Raw genomic sequence first — 17576 nt, forward strand, 5'->3', positions numbered from 1 at the left:
GGGTGGGCGGGTCATATGGCCCTTGCTTTCTCAGTCGGGTCCACCCCTCACTCGTCCAAATACAGTCACTGCTGGCTCCAAAATAAAAACAAGATGGTGACGGCCAAAATACCAGACTGAAGGCCTCAAGCTGGCAGTTCACAAACCAATAGGTGATGTTGTGGTGATTCACCGTTTGATCCGGGTAATTTAAAGTATTTTGGACAATGTATTGCTGTTGTAGGGTAAAGGGTAGGGTAAGAAAACAGATAGTTGGTGACACCATATTAAAAATTGGTATTGGCCCAACATGCAGATTTGTGGGTCAAAACTTTCTGACCTGTGAATCTGCAGGCGGCTGACTTCACCAGATTGAAATCTGTCATTTGCGTGGGCTTCAGTGGATGTGAATGAGATGCAAAGAGAATATTTACAGAGCATGGTGTAAGTATTTGCATGCCCCTCCATCCATCTGCACCTCTACGCTGCCAGGAGGACAGTATGTTGTTTATCAACCTGGCAGATTTTTAAAAATAATCTATTTAGCAGTATGTTCCCTTCGCTCCCACCTACCTCCTGCCCGTCAGAGCAGCTGTCTATGTGCACATGGTGCAGCAAGCCAACCTTAACGTTTTCTTTGCACTGCTGTTAAAACCAATTAGATTTACAGCAAAGGAATCACCTGATTAAAAAGCTGCTCAGACCTCCACGCTCTTCCTTTCCCTCTGGTGTGTGTATTCGTGTGTGCATCTGTGTTTGTGCGCCACCAAGGGTAATGTTAAGAGCCGATCAGGTGGGGATGTGACATACTTTCTGCTTGTGCGAGTGCCTGTCTGTTTGCTAATCCATATGGGCACAGCACTAATTAAATCCAGCGGCTCAGCCATTCACACCACTGACTGCTTGGCACTGAGCAAAAAAATCTGTTGGTGTTCTGTCAGGTAAAATGACAAAACAAGCCGGGAGAGTTTATGTGTGTGTGTGTTCATGTCAGCGAGGGAGAAGGGGGTGTGATTGGGGGGCTGTAAAATTAGTTTGTTTGTGCGCAAGAGCCAGTGGGAGAGAGATGGTCTGAAGAGACAGAAATATTAATTCCAGTCTTGTGTTTGGAGATGGGACAGTCAGATTGTTGCCCGCTGATATAGATATCCGTGTAAGAGGCGAGCTTTTGTCAGCAGGGTTAATAGCAGTGGGGACACCGTGTCACGTGAGGCCTCCTCGCTGAGCCAACCCCTCTCTGAGACAGACTGGCAGGCTGCTCGTCTCTCCAGAAGTGGGTGCCTCACTCAGCAATTTCCAGACCTTATCAAATCTAAACAGTATAAATGTGTGCCTTCCCTCTCCCCTGATCCCATCACTCCCCAAACCCTCTTTCCTGCCCCTGCCATCTCCCCAGTCCAAACTTATTATTAAGTGAAAGGGGTTTGGGCCCAAGATTTATTCTCTGGAAATCAAAATGAATGGGATGGGAGTTGTTTAGTAGGAAATGTTGTTTTACATTCTGTGTGTGAGCAGATGTTTATGAGTAAGGGCACTTGTGTGCAGGGATTTTATAATTGTCTTCTTGATGTGTCTTTTGCCAGTAATTTCACAGCAAATGTGTTCGTGTTCTTTATGCGTTGTGTGACGGGATGCTTGATTGGCCTGTGCTGCTCGGGGGGGCTAATGTGTTGGTTTATTGGTGTTGTGCTAACAGGATAAAGATTTATGCGGGGGCAGACCAGCATGTGTTCTGTGGTCCACACAACAGATAGATAAATAAATGGAAATTGGGTCCATTTGTCACTGTCCGGGCTTGCCTGGGATGCCGAGTACCTGTGGAGAGCTGAGCCCAGCAGAGATGTGACAGTTTGTCCCCGTCAGTCCCTTATCGAGTCGTCTATCACACTTGTCCCTGCGAGCCGGCTACAGCCCCCCTGCACGCACTACCACCGGCTCACTCCTCCACCAAAGGAGGGAGCAACGCGAAGAGCCTCGGCTCTGTTTGACTTCCTGCTGTTTATGCTCACACCTTTTGAGAAAACTTATCAGTGGCTGAATTTGTTGCAGTAATGAAGAGCTATATGAAGCTTGGAAACCACATCTTGAAAGAGATGAGAAGAGCCCGCAGGATCAAGGCACATATTCTCCATTGAGGTGGAAATGATTTGCTCTCTTTTATCCGTGCACGCTACTCAACAGATTTTCATTTTCTTTTTAATCAAAAGTTAAGTTTATAACTCAAGAGTATTTTATTGATAAAATAAAAATGGATCAGCAGAGTGCGAAGATTTTCTCTTGTGATATGCATTTCAGCCTCTAAAATGATACGATTTCTTCAGTCAGAAATATTGTAGATATGCTGAGATGCACAAACTAAAGGGAGGTGAACTAGTAAACCTTTATTTGAGAAAATGCAGTAGTACTTTGTGTCTCAGAATGCCTTAATTGTTTACTTGTTCAATAGTAAACCCACACCTAGATCCTTCCATATGCTTAACAAAGTGTTTCGAATAGCCAAAGCATAACAATAAACTTGAGGATCCTCTCCAGACATTTATTAAGACATACAAAATACTCTGATTTAAACAATGATATATATGGTATGTTTTTTCCACAGAAAACTTATATTATCTTGTTAAAACGTCTTAAAATAACATCTACTCCTTCTCACTCATTAAAAATTCCAGAATCTGTGAATATGCAAATATTTGTTTGTGTTAGTGCACTGGAGGTTTCAAGTTTCCACTTGACAGTTAGGCAAGTTTAATATTGGAACCAGTTCAGCTTCCAAACTATTTGTGATGTCACAAATCTTGCTCGTAGGCCTGACCCTTAAAACCAGATTTTCAATAAGAAAAGTTTTCCCCTTCAGCAGATAAATGTGAAAACAGCCTTCTAGTTTCAAACTCTGCACATACATCATTATGCTCAGTGAAACTCAAATGTTTTACTGTAGTAACAAGAAAAAAACATATTTTTGAGTGAAGGGGGACTTTAAAGACATGAATACTTTGCAAAATGTTGTTAGTGAATGTATTTGCAACCTGGTTACTTAAACTTTTCCTCATTGGGTTGATAAAAATCCTTATCCAGATGGCATTATGTTTCCAACAAAACATATTTGCTGCAAATTAGTAGCATCTAAACATCATTTGTAGGAGATAGGATAGTTTATTAAAATTAATTTCCTCAGAGTACAAGTTATGGCATTAAATTGTAAAAAAAAAAAAAAAAAGAAAATCTTCTTGTGCTCAGTAAGTGCTGAGTTTAGCAGAAGCAACAGCAGTTTTTTTGGAACACAGAAGAAGTGGGTAATTACCATGGTTAATGACAGCTTCCATGGCTACATGGACAAAGAAAAGTCAAACCTCAGCAGTATAAAACCCAATAAAACAAAAAAAGCGCTGCAGCATCGGCCCCTTATCATTGGTTTTAAATATTATTAATCAGAATTATCAAAATTAAAATCTCACAAATGACAAATATGTGTCAGCTGTCTTGCCAAAGAATGTAAATTGTGAACTTTTAGGGTTATATATTTGAAATATCAAACCCGGCATTATGAACTAAGTAGAATCTGCTTTCACTGTTGTGTTCAGCCAGCAGTTTTTCTATTCATTTTTTTTCTGAGAGAGAGAGACGTTGAGACAGAGACAGACATGAAGCCACAGTGCAGTTGTGTGGTTTACTCTGGTATTCTGCTGACATGGGATCCATTAGGAGGGTTTGGGGGAAGGTGGGGGTGGAGAATGCACAACAGGACTGGTAGAGAGAGAGAGAGAAAGAGAAAAAAAGAGGCAAGCTCGGGCCTAAAAATCAGTGAGGGAAATCTAGCCTTTGCTGAAAGACTTTATGCAGCAGGTTTTGAAGTATAGCAGAGAAGAAAAAAGAAGATGGGGAGGAGCGAAGGCCTTGAGAGATGGTGAGATGGCTTAGAGGAAACAAAGGAGATGAGAGTAAGCAAGAGATTGAAGTTGGAAGACAGGAAAACACAAGGGGGAATGAAAAGCGATGAGGGTGTAGAGCACATGCAGAATGAGACGGAGAGACGAGGGGTTGGTGGGTGGCTGATTCAGCTGCCTTTGCAGTGGCGGAGAAACAAAACTGCGTGGTGGAACCTGTGCAAAAATGGCACACACCCCATCTGAGGGCATTGTCACTGCGACACATACAGGTGTGCACTTGCCTTAACCAAAATTGTTAATGACGCACACTATTGACCTCGTCTTGGCCTGCTAATTTGCTCCCATCCAGTCAGATGAGTCACTTAATGATAACAAGGACTGAGTCAGGATAGGTGCATACGTTTCAACAGAGCTTACTCATGGAATACCTCATACTAATGATAAGGCAGGGTGTCTGCAAGCACACACACACACACACACACACACACACACACACACACACACACACACACACACACACACACACACACACTTTTAGTGATCTTTCCTGTGGTGGCCAAATGATACCCTCCTTCCCTGTCATCACTGCAGTCTCGCACGCCAACCAATGGGAGTGTCACAAGTCGCGGAGACTGGAAACACCTGGAGGCGAGCATCATCCAGCAGTCAGTCATATTTATGTGGAATCAAACATTTGCAGATGAATGTTTGTAGCTACGGGGCTGCAGCAGTGTTTGCGATAGGGATTTACAGAATAGCACAGAAAGGGGGGGGGGGGTGACAGAAGATGACAGGGCACTGGATTGGCTGTATTTTCCAATGTACTTCATGTAATTATAGACGCCTCTCTCTGATGTACTTCTCTCACTTTGCTCACTTTCCTCAGAACATTTTCACATGCAAATGTCCACCTTTCCCCAATTGTGCCTCTGACCACAACATCAAACGGAATGAGCTATCAGAGACAAGACGGGGCGAAGCATCCAATATAATTTTTTTGCGTATAATCACGTTTTTTTTTTTTTTTTTCTTCCTCTCTCTCTTACCCTTTGCATATAATTTCGGGCTCTCTGCTTTTCCCTCCCCCACGCCTTACCCGTGGACTCCGCTCGTCAGAAAGACAAATTACCCAGTGGGCTGCTCTTTTAGCTGTGCTTTCTGTACAATAATCAATTTGAGGACGAGAGAAAAGAGAAGGCTAGAAAAACGTGAAATTATTCATCAGGGTCTCTCAGTAGCGGGTTTGTAGAGGTGCGGGGGATGGTAGGGGCTACCTTGTCCTCCATGAGAGATAATTAGGGAGAAGACCAAAAAGCAGAAATGAGGGGAAGGACTACAGGCCCGCAGTGAGAGGGGAAAGGAAAAAAAAAAAAACTAGAGACTGAGATGGAGAGGAGTAGGTGCAGAGTTTGGGGATTGTAGCTACTTGGAGAGCAGTTTGTTGTTATATTTGGAAATCTGAAGATGGTGTTTAGTTTGTTGTCCCAGCAACAGACAGATACACAAGAGAGGATGGAGAATAGACAGCTGGGGCTGGTGACGAGTGAAGAGGAAGTGCAGCGAGGAGGAGGAAGAGCTTTGAGCCGAGCACGAGTGTGAGCTTCAGTTAAACTGCTCGGGAGAAAAGAAGAAAAGCGCAAGCGGAGGAAAAAACGAGCCCCGGCTCTGCCTTGTGACGAGTGTTTATTCAGAGTCCTCTTGTTTCGTACCAATTAAGGGGGCTGGAGACTGCTTGGGCGCAGCCCTCCATGGTCTTCCTCCCTCCTCTGCTCAATCTGTCTTCACTCTCTTCTCTTCCTCTGCAGTCTTTGCTCTGCCTGCAATTTGGGATCATTTAAATACCCCGTCATGGATGTTTGACATTCATTTGATGACATTTTAAAATGCATTTAATATACATTTCTTCATTTATTATCACTTTCACTGTATTTAGGTATCCTTAATGTGTTTGTCTTGTGTTAATCACCTGTAATATCTAGAATAGACCTGCATTTGCCCTGTTCTTATCTGTACCCTTCCCTCGGCTGCTGCAATGACCCAATTTCCCAAGAGGGATCATTAAAGTTTCATCTTTCACCCCTCATTCATTCCTCTTCCCATTCATTCCTCCCTGGTGCAGCTCAGTCCAAACCAAACAAGCATGTCGTTTTACCAGTTTTCTGTTCCCGTCCCTCCTCTAAATCACCGCTCTTTAGCCTCTCCATGACTTGAAGGGCTTGTAAGTGCCAAAGACTACTGTTCCTAGGCTATATTGTAAGGCGAAACATTGCACGTGTTGCATTAATGTCATTTTATATGATCATTTCTGAAACCATGCTGAAGTTCATGGTGAGTAGGTATATATTTTTTTTTCTAAGCCGTCTTGGATAATAGTAAATGATTGAGAATTAGAAAGAAAAAGATGGAAGAAGCTTTCAAACCATGACTGATGCACTGACTAAATGTAATACAGTGGAGTGCTCACCGCATCATCCCTCCTCCACACCTTATTATCAATATCGAACACCTGACACGATGCGCTAAATGGCTCCAAATCAGCCAATCATTCAATTTTTCTTGTTACCTCTCTGCTGCATCTCTTCACATATCCATCAGTTGTGTGGAAATTACTCTGTGTATGCTTCAGTGTGGTGTCAAATGCAGCCCCGGTGCACGCCTTCATGTCATCTGATTCCACTATCTTCACCTGCATTGTCAGCATCTTTCCCTGTCACGAAAATGTAATTTTCCTCTGCTTGAATGAAAGCATTGTTGTGTTATAGTTTTGCATCTCACTGCAGAATGTATATCTCTCTATCAGCGTAATATGCCTCGGAATATAATGTCTGAAATATTTGTGTGAAAACAAGCAATGATTCTGTCTGCTATCTTTGCCTGATTTACTGTATGTTGTCCTTTTTTTTTTTTAAGTCATACTGGGGAGTGCTATATATTTGCCCATGGCCCCTTTTCTCTCCTGGGCCCTCAGTTGTCTCTCAGATTGATGACAAAGGAAAGACTAGGGCACCTCCGGGTACATTAGGATGCAGAATGTAGCGGGAAGTACGAGCGTGTGCGCCGCGTGTGCTTTCGTTAACACATAACTTTACGTATTTTGGCACCTGCCTCGCCATAAAGCAGTCAAATCCAGCGCTGCATTCACTGTACCTCTTTGTCTCTTTGTTTCTGTATCTCCCACCCGTGCTCCTACTGTACGTCTTTGTCTTGCTCACTTTTCTCTTTGTTATAATACATTTCCCTCCCCACCGCCAACTCCTTCCCGATCCTCCTCCTCCTCCTCCTCTCACATCGCCTCTCTTTGTGACCTGGGTGCACTCCTCCCTTGGAGCATCTCTCCTGGGTTTTTGTACTTTATTATTTCCATCTCTGCCCACTTTGTCTTCTTTCACAAACAAAGGCCAGGTAGGAATTAGGGTAGACACTCATTTAAACAAAGAGTAGCCCACTAAGCGCCGGATTTATGCTCTGTGTGTAATTGCACGTGCCCTGGAGTTTGCCCCTCTTCTCTTTTTGTGTACAGTTCATGAAAGGTGCTTGTTTAGAGCTCAGCCTAGCCCAAGGATATTTTCCCAAACACCACTGCTCAGGTCACACTGCTCAAACAAAGGTTTCCATGGGCCAACGTACTGGAATACATTTGTCTCAAGGTCTGGCTACTGTCTGGTTTCTAGTTCTTTTGTTTTGCCAAACAAAAGCCTCTCTCACCAATATCTCTCCTTCAGGGGGAATTCATTCGCCCTATTAGTGGAAAAATCTAGAAATGTGTTTTTTGTCTCTGCAAAATAACAAATTTAAATTAATTGACATACTCACACACACATACTTACACGCCTCTCTCCACTAACCATATTTTATCTACTAGTTAATGTTCCCAATTACTCTGTCAAACACTGCCAACGTTTTGCAGCGTGGCACGCTTATTGAAATGGTAATGCAACCATCTCAAAGTGAAAGTCTTTCATTCACTGGCTTCTAAGTGGATTTATTCATGACAATTTACTCTTCTCATGCAGGATTACACTAATGAGAGGGTTAAAGGGTGGTGTGTGTGTGGCTTCTCTGCTTTCATACGAGGGACTCTTGCCCTGGAGAAAAAAAAGGGCCACGTTTCCACTGCCTCCAGCTCTCCATTATTTAGAAGAAGAGGACTTGATTTGGTTTTGTACCATTCCCATTCTTATTGGGACCCACTTCCTGCTATCTAAAGGATTCAGATGTCCTGCTATTGCTGTCACAATTACCAGCGACATCGTCATTTATTTTCATTGTATTTTTCTTTCTGTCTCACTTGCTTCCCACTTGGAACAGGCCGTAAAAGTAATAAAGCAATGCTCGTGTGCCACGGGACCAGAGTCTGAGCCATCTGCTGGCAGGAGGTCAGGTCCCCACGGGGAGGTGTTGTTCATACAGATCTCAAGTCTATAGGTCATTGTGCTTGGAGTTCAACAATCCCCAGGTTTTGTCCGAGGCTCTATTGCCATTTCAACCTGCTGCTGTCAACACCCTGTCATACACCTCTCTGTGTCCCCTTTCCTGTCGCTCATTAGTGTCATCCACCCAGCATTCCCTCTTGTTTGCTGGTCCACCTCCTGTTAACACTCAGCCAGGAGGAATTCCAGTTGTTTGGAATAATTAATTCACACTTTCTTGGAGGACTGGGAATTGTGGTCAGTTTCCAATTTTGTATGTAGCTGCAGGTGTTTCAAGGAAAAGGACACACCAAAGTAGTTATAAGGATTTATAGCATCAGGTTTAAAATCTCTTTGTCCACAAAGTGTAGGCTGGCCAGTGGAAAGATACAGTACGCATGCTATTAGACATATATATATATATAAATATATATTTGTTTGAGCTTCAAAAATAACCAATCATACAAGGCTTGTAGCATCAGACACCTGAAGGAGCACTTCCTCCTTGTAAATATAAGACTCCACACAAAACATAAAGGACCTGCTTCCTTTAGTCAACTTTAATTTGCAAAGAGAACATTGCCTCTCCCTACAATCATTGTGTGTCCCGAGGAAGAAAAACACTTCCCTGAAAGCATTTGCACTTATTAAATGGACCAAGCTTCCACTCTGAGTCTGATTCAACCTCCATTCATTTATGTTTTGCTTAATAGAAGCTTGATTTAATTAAATAATGAACCTTGACAAAATTAATTAGAAAATATACTTAATCATTAAAATCCCCCAACAAGCTCATCACTATTGTGTGGATTCGATTGATGCCAGAGAAAATAAATTAAACATAACTAATGGAAAGATAGATCTACTATTTTTTAATTTACTTTTCTCTTAATTGCAAAGTAATCCAATTTAAGGAAAGGGCACCACATTGAACAAAAAGAAACCCTGTGGGCTGACTCCAACAGTCCAGTGACATCAGTGTAGGCAGTGATTGCCCATGTAGCATGGAAGCTTGTCATTGTTACCGGAATGTATAACCACCCGCTCTCCCCCTTTATAACCAACTAGACAAATTATTGTGGCAACTACTGAGTTATACATACACAGTGGAACACTTGAATAAAACCCCACAGATAGAAAACTTTACAAACCAGTGAGGTTGCACCTGCAGCCCAGGGAAATAAATCACATATTTATGAAGTTATGGTTGCTTGGAACAAAATTATATATTCACGTCTAAGGACATAAATATTTCCTGGTAATGACAACCACACGTTGCATAATGAGATGGTCAAATTAGAGCAAGTTAGTTAGTTGTTATTTATTGTAAACAAATGGAAGAAAATTATATGTGGTATCCAGAGAGATTCAGTAGTTAACTTCGCCTATATGGACAAGTAATTTTCAAACTCAGGCTTCTCTGGTCGCTGTACTGTTTACCTTAGACTCTATGGTCAATATGTAGCAGGGGAGTCCTGTGAAGCTTTATAATTTGGTCTAAAGACGGAATTCTGTGTACTGAATTATTTTTATGTCTCTGCAACAGCTGTGGCCAGAGACAAGTTTTCAGGTTGTTCATCCATCTGTCCCATTTTTATGAACGAGACACCTCAGAAACACCTTGAGGAAATGACTTCAAATGTGACTCAAGCGTTCACTTGGACTCAAGGATGAACTGATTAGAGTTTGGTGGTCAAAGGTCACCGTGACTTCACGTAACGTGTTTGTGGCCATAACTCCAGAAATTGTACACTGATAATTCTCAAATGTTCCAGAAATGGTGAATAGAATTAAAATCTAATCACTTATCATTTATGTCCAAAAAGGTCAAAGGTCAACTGCACTGTGACATCAAAATGTTCTGCAAAAAACACTTTTACAGACATTATTCAGCACCATAACAGAACAGGAGGAACAGAAAAGGACCTTGTGACCATATTTCATACCTATATTTGAAGCATTGTCTACTACAATGGCTACAACTTTATTGGCCAAATTTTCTTCAAAGTCTTCACCACATGTATGATATGAGTCTGGACGAACACAGTAAATTAACAAAAGTTGTGTGTGGAAATATTTTCAGAAAACAAGAAAAAAAAGTCATAAACAGACAAGCAACTGTACAGTTTGTCTGTTCCCTTAACATGTGTAGTCTTTTTTTCCTGCATCATGTTGCTGCTCAGACTGCGGATCAAATAGATTCAGCTTTTGAAAATACTAGTTTATTAATTGTTTTGGTTTATTATAAGAAAGAGACTGTTTTGGCGCAACAAGAGGAACTCTGAGTCAACCCCTTTTGTGTAACTGACAATTTTCCGAACCCTATCAGAGCTGCTCGGCCTCTGTTTTACCGAGCTCCTCAGCCACCTCACTAATTCCCCCTAATCTGCTTCATGCTCGTCTGTCTTTTCATATCTGCCCTCTCCTTATTCTCAGCGGTGCTTTCTCTCTTACACGGGGAGAGGAGCTTAAAATGGAGGTTATACAATCCTTTTAGCTGGTTTTAATATCTGCCCCTCACGAGTGATGTGTTCTGCACGTACATCAACCGGATTAGTGTATCAGAACTTCAGAGAATTGATGAACCATCCTCACACACACACACTCACACACACACACACACACACACACACACACACACACACACACTCACACACACTCACAAGCTGACACAGCACCATGGTACACATAAAACTCATTATTTACTTACTAAAATAAATACATAATGGAGTCTGTGAAGCGATGGCCATTCAGTTTTAGGCCTGACAGGATGCCATTCACTGAATCTGAGAGGGTAAGAGTTAAAAGATCGGAACAAATATTATAACTGGGAGCTTTATCTTAGTAAGTGAGCCACTATGTTGAGTTAATTGGCTCACCAACATAAGATAGATTTATGGCCCGCATGCAAAAAAATTCTTTGCACTGGGACTTCTTTGAGTAATGATTCTTATGCAGTAAATGAAATTCAAATAGGGGAGCTTGGGGAGGACGGGCAAGGAATTTTTGTTGCCTTTATAAGCAGTGGGCGCTGTCTTCTGGATGCTAGCGTGTATTTTACAAATCTCAGGTGGCATAGTTATGAGACTGAGCTAATGCTTGTATGCTAATTTGTATGTGTGGGACCTTCATTTTTTTTTTTTTTTTTTTTCTTTATTGGATTTGCTTGGATGCAGTTCACATTATGTTATTGGCTTCGGTCGGCGCTTCTAAAAAGGGGGTACGGAGGCCCACTGGACCTCCTGTATGAATGTTTGTGTCTGCCTCTTTATTCAACTTATCTGACCAACTATTATACATGAGCTGCACATATTGGTTTTTCTGTGGAGCAGCTGTTTCTCCTGCAGCTTTCTGTCTCTCTAGACAACAGTTTGGGGTGGAGGAGGGTGGAGGAGGAGGAGGGTGGTGGTGGAGGAGGAGAAGGAGGAGGGTGGTGGTGGTGGTGGATAGATGCAGAGAGGTAGGTGGGTAGGCAGAGGTCAGGAGATAGACTGTGAGAAAAGTCAAAGATTTCATATCTGCTGGGATTGAGTGATAGCTGTATTTTTAAGGTTAGCTTTGAGTATTTTTTTTTTTTTTTTTTTTTTTTTTTGTATATCTATATTTCCAAGTCCGTGCTCTGGGATATTTTTGTCAAAGAAGACTGGTTTGGATTTGAGCTGAAATGAATGTTGTGAAGCACTGGGAGACATTAAGACTTCAGGACACTGTAATAGATGCCAGTACTTATTTTTACTTATTACTAGTTACGCTTGGAATAATGTGTTTTAGTGCAGTCTACGTCTAGAGTGCCACGAAATGCAGAACAAACCATAATTCCAGCTTCTGCCTCAGTCTCGTTTCCATTTTAGTATTTACATATTACAGACATGGTCTGATGAAATACAAGAAAAAGTAGTCACACTGTACCTACAAATGCTAGAATACGAGATGAATACAAACACTATGAAAAGTCATTTTTAGAGATAAAGTCGATGCTTTGCCTAATTTTTTTCATTTTGAACTTGATTTCCAAGACAGCTTTTGCTCTCATTTGTTGTAACCATAACTATATAACTTGAATAAGTAACTGATTTAATGAATGTATTTATAAACAATGTATAATGTTCCATTGGATTAATGCTTAAATAGAGAGTCTGTCATTAATTATTTTGCATTTAACTGGTAATTTGATACAATTTAATAACCTTTAAACTGCTGGCAAAGTGACCGCCATCTTTAATGTGTTGTCGATATTTTAATTCCATCTTGAAATTCTGTTTTGGTCAAACCAAAACCAACGGATTCTCAAAAGAAAGTCACTTTCTCATAGCCAATAAACAGAACAGTCCTGGTTCTAACTCGTCTTAAAACCACAACTTGTTGTATGTATGTTTCAGTTTTTGTACAGAATAAATGGCATGTTATACTAATAGGTCTGATTTAGCAGTGCTGGAAAGCAATTCCTTACTTTTTTTTTTCTTTTTTTATCTTTGAATGGAGCCAGGCTTGCAGTTTCCCTCTGTTTACAGTCTTTATGCTAAGCTAACTGTTTGCTGGCTGAATAGCTTTATATTTAACATATAGATGTTTTTCTCATCTAACTCTCGGCATGAAAGCAAATATAGGTTTCCTGGAGTTTCCACTATTCACCTAATAGCAAAGACACAACCATATAAAACATTTTCTGACATAAGAGACCATTTTGACAATCGAGGACTGTATTAATTGAATTACTTAAAGTAAGGGTTGGTGTCTGTCCATTTTCTCAGAAAAGAAAGCATAACATTTTTGGCAGCTAATTATGCTCATCAAGCTCCCACTCAATTGTAAAAATATTAATATTTAATGTCTTGAGTCAACAGTGACATCGATGCCATGGCATGTTCCCCTGCTTTCATTTGTCTTCTACTTCTATGAAACTATCATTTACATCTCAAACTAATGATGCACAAACACCAAATTATTCTCATTCATTCTTCAGAAAACAAAGACTCTTAATAGGCAGCTTTTACTATGTCCCTCCACTATAATATAAGTTGGAAGCAGAAGCCTCCACAGCTGTTGCCCTGCTTTGGGCAGATCTGATATTAAACCATGAATGCCTTACAGTGACACTGATCTTGACTTTGGGACATTAAAGTGATTTCTGTACTAAAATAGCTGTACAGCTGAATCTGCTGTGTGACAACTTTGAATACAAAACAGAGCACCAAAGCAGGCTAAGTCAAAACTGCCATTTCTCTGATAGTCCCGTGCGGTGATGCAGTGTGCTAAGGTCATTGTGTGTGCCCCCATCCCACCCGATATGGGGTTTGATTGTGTTCTTTTTTGGTCCAGTTGGACTCTGCGGAGAGGATTATTGGAGCTCGGCTGCAGCAGGCCTTTCAAGCTGTGGCTCAGGCTCCAGAGGACTAACAACAAGTCAGACACTGTCAGATCCAGACTAGTGAGGCCAAGGGCTGATGCTTTGAAGTGGGCTATGAGATTCTCATCTGGAGAGATCAGATGGAGGGAGAAAAGACGACAGCAGAGAGGTGCAAAGCTCCAGTTAAATAGGCAGGCTGGATTTGGCTTCAGAAGCTGTGGAGGTGGGTTTCACTGAATCCAGAGTCTGAATGCTATGAATGGCTTCAAAAACCTGTGAAATCCGCATGTGTGCAACTTGTGTGAAATAAACAAGTCTAATTTGAGAATGACCAGAGAGACGTGATAATGTACAAAGCCTTAAAATGCGCAAGCAAGAAAAAGGGACAAGAAGGAAAAACAGGATTAAAGCAAAGAAGTTTTTGAAGTTTGCATGAACATGTACTATAAATATTGATGAATCTGCAATCAAGCATACTGACAAAAAAAAAAAAAAGGTAACAAGAGAGGGTTTAATTTGTGGTGATTGTCCACTGTATAATTCTCCAAACGTCCTTCAAATCAGCAGTTTTTCATCAGTCTCCGGTCTATGTAGCCTGCTTTTTGCAAATGCTACTGACTTAAGGGATTTCAGGCTAGACAGTGGTGTCAGCAACATCACTCCCAGGGACTAAATTGTCAGGATGTGTTTACAGATGAAGCAGAAATTATATGAATTGTGTGTGCAGCTATAGATGACAAGAAAAGAGGCTAATGCAAGAGAGCAGGAGGAATTGAAGACTGTCGAGAAACTGGGGAGAAGAAAGGAGTCTAAACATAGTTTCAGTTTTGAGAATCAGAGGACTTACATTTGTGTATGCTTCTATGGTTTTTACTTGGGCATGCATAATTTCCCATTATAAGGTAATAAGCAGATACATTTTCTCTCCTGATAATATAAACAGTCAGTTTTACAAACACATGTTTCTGATTATTTGTGTACTCGATAGCAGGACGTGCAAAAAGCAACCAACTTTTCCTTGTTCACAAAGACATGCACACTTACGAGAACATTCGTCGCTAACCTTCCCAAGCTCCCTTCGCTTTTAATCCTTATCTCCACTTGCCTTACTTCTTACACTGACTCCAAAGCTTTTACAAAAAAAAATACATCTTTAACAAAGAGCCTTGAGGAAATAGCTTTCAAATCCTAAGGAAACATTTGGATCTCAGAATAGTAAAAGCAGATGTGTAACCTGATTGCTGTTGGAATTAGAAGATAGTATCAGTCAATCAATCAACACACACACACACACACACACACACACACACACACACACACACACACACACACACACTGTACACAGAACTGTGATGGTCTCACTTTCTTCCTGTCTGAAGTAACCTCAACCGTGTTTTTCTGTCCCACGAGGAATGCCTTTTATCATGTGACACGGTGGTGTTGGCGGCAGCGGTGGTGGTGGGGAGTGAGGGAGGGGGGTGGGGGCTGGTGGGGTCGTCAGACAGCTGTTTCCCATCAGCATTCAGTCATCTGCAGTCAGCCAGTCGCAGCCCCTGCTCAGAGGGATCAGAGGGGCAAAGCAGCGGAGTGGAGCTCAAAGACATGCGGGGGCCAAAATGCGTCCAATTAGAAGGTCATCCCAATTTGTTCTCTCGTATCCACGGCGGTCATCAGGCTTCTCGGGCCTGCTTCGCCCAGTGTTACGTACAAATCCGTGTAGCCAGAGGTGAACGGGTTTGCAGCCATCTGGGAGTGATTATGCCTTTTTCCTCATTGTTTCCTGTCTTTTTCACCCCAACCCAGCTCCTCTGAGCTACGCTGTTTCTGCCTGCTCCGCGTTGGCTCGGCTCCCTTGGCTTGTTCAGGTTCTAAGCCCCTCCTGTAATTTAAGACTGGGAATGCTTAGCAGCAGTCACTCATGCACAGGCGCCTACATTAGCACATGTTGTTCACCTCGTCAGGAGCAGAAAGCTGCTCAGCGATATGGAACCAAAGCTTGTTTTCATTATGATGAACCCCATTTCTACTTCATGCAACCCAGTTCCATTTTCTGTCTTGCTGTAATCTTGCAAATAACAGTCTCATACTGCACTATGAAGCTTTGCATGTTAGTGAAGGCTGCTGGAGACAGGAAGGAGAGCTGCCTGTGGCCAACAGAAATCACCCTCTTCTGATGGCCTTCTTGGATTAGATGCAAGTTTTGCTTTGTCTCCAGTTCAGCTTGTGGCTGCAAGAGCTTTTTTTTTTTTCTGCTCGCAGGCTACTCGTTGTGGAAAGATGATAAATTGCTGTGGTAGTTTTCTGCCTGCTGCTACAGTGCAGACGTCTGGATCCCACCTTTCTGCAGAGCGTTATTGCAGTGTATCTTCTCGTCTTACTGTCGGCCATTAAAAGAACCAACGTCATCAGAAGCTAGTCTCAACAGACCCTGTTAGAGTCAGAGAGAAACCCCATGAGGGATCCTGGGAAATTGATGAATGATGGCCATAAGATACAAGATAAATAGGAAGTTAACAGTGTATTACTGGGAATGAAGCAAGTGATTGTGTGCTGCACTTTAAAAGTGTGCTGGACAGAGCTAGCAAACAACCCTCCATTATGCTGCCATCAAATGGGACTTGGAAGGTTACATTTGCGACATGGGAAGTCAAGTGCGCAATATCCTGCCGTTCAAGTGGTTTAAGTCTCGAGTACGCTGTTGCTAGGTGACTAACAATGCAGCGGGTCACGGCCTAGTTTCTATCACAAAAGTGTTGATAGTTTTGTGCTTGTTGCATTTCGTTGCCGGGCTAGGAACAAGAAAACGTAAAGAAAAAGCTATTTCCCTGGGCTGTGACATTTAAAACCAGCTTATAGTCCATGTCAGAATTTCTAAACTCTGTCACAGCTCTCACAAGTGGGAATTTTTAGTTCTACTACATCATACAGTCATTGAAATGGACTGAAAATGAATTGACACAACAAACACAACCGCACTCCAAGACACTGATAATATGAACAAATATTAGGATTTACCATGGTGCATTCATGGTCAAACATCATTAAACCCCCCCTCTGTGTATTCTTCTGCTTGTCTGGTGTGTTTTCCAGTTTTACGGGACGACTTCAGACAGAACCCCGTTGATGTGATGGTTGCAGTGGGTGAGCCGGCGGTGCTGGAGTGCCAACCACCCCGTGGACACCCTGAACCCACAATCTCCTGGAGGAAAGACGGGGCCAACTTAGATGACAGAGATGAACGCATCACGGTAAAGGATCCTACTTTGACCTTCAACATTAGACATCTTCCTGAATAGGGCTGCAATTATAGATTTTTTTCCGTTATTTTATTTTTAATCGGCAAATTATCAAATTTAATAAATTGGAACGAGTAATTTGTTAATCGATTACGAAAGTTGTTTCCCATACATTTTCTGTTGATCAACTATTGATTTATCCGGTAGTTGTTTCACCTCTAGTTCTGACCTTTAATGTAAAGTTCAAGGAGAGATCGTTGCATGAAGTCAATCACGTGGCTTCAGAAACACTGTGCTGCACAAACCTTTTGGCGTAAATCTTTGATAGTCAGTCGCCCTTTGTGGAACTTTAAAGAACAAATTACCTCTCATCTCAGTAGGAATGCAACGCTTATTAAGATGAGATTGCAAGATATTTTTCATCATCGCTAAACCTCTATCTGGTTTTCACAAACAAAAAAGCCACTTGGATTTATTTGGCACCGAAAAATGCTAACAATAAAATAGAGCTTCAGAAACAAGAAGTACATATGATGCTGCTTTGCCGCATATACTGTACCTGATAACAATAGAAAACAGCAACAAATATGAGCTGCAGTATCACATTAATCTAATACATTATATTTGTCATGTGGCATGCAGCACGCAGCAGTGATTTTATTTTCATGTTTGTGTATACACTGAATATATTTAGCATCTGATGGGCAAGGCAAGTGAG

General features: G+C 41.7%; 1 protein-coding gene across 4 annotated transcripts in view; it reads left to right on the forward strand.

Annotated features, from left to right (window-relative positions):
• LOC138196608 (roundabout homolog 1-like) overlaps positions 1-17576 on the forward strand; it is a 92962-nt gene that overhangs the window by 48611 nt on the left and 26775 nt on the right. For all 4 annotated transcript variants that reach the window (XM_069146835.1, XM_069146834.1, XM_069146836.1 and 1 more), the window contains one exon: positions 16713-16870. In XM_069146835.1, coding sequence (XP_069002936.1) covers positions 16713-16870 — 158 coding nt within the window. The remainder of the gene's footprint in view (positions 1-16712; positions 16871-17576) is intronic.

The sequence above is a fragment of the Embiotoca jacksoni genome, unplaced genomic scaffold (genome assembly GCF_022577435.1).
Source record: "Embiotoca jacksoni isolate LCO1_2020_lvr unplaced genomic scaffold, fEmbJac1.0.p SCAF_13, whole genome shotgun sequence".
In the NCBI taxonomy this organism is placed as follows: domain Eukaryota; kingdom Metazoa; phylum Chordata; class Actinopteri; family Embiotocidae; genus Embiotoca; species Embiotoca jacksoni.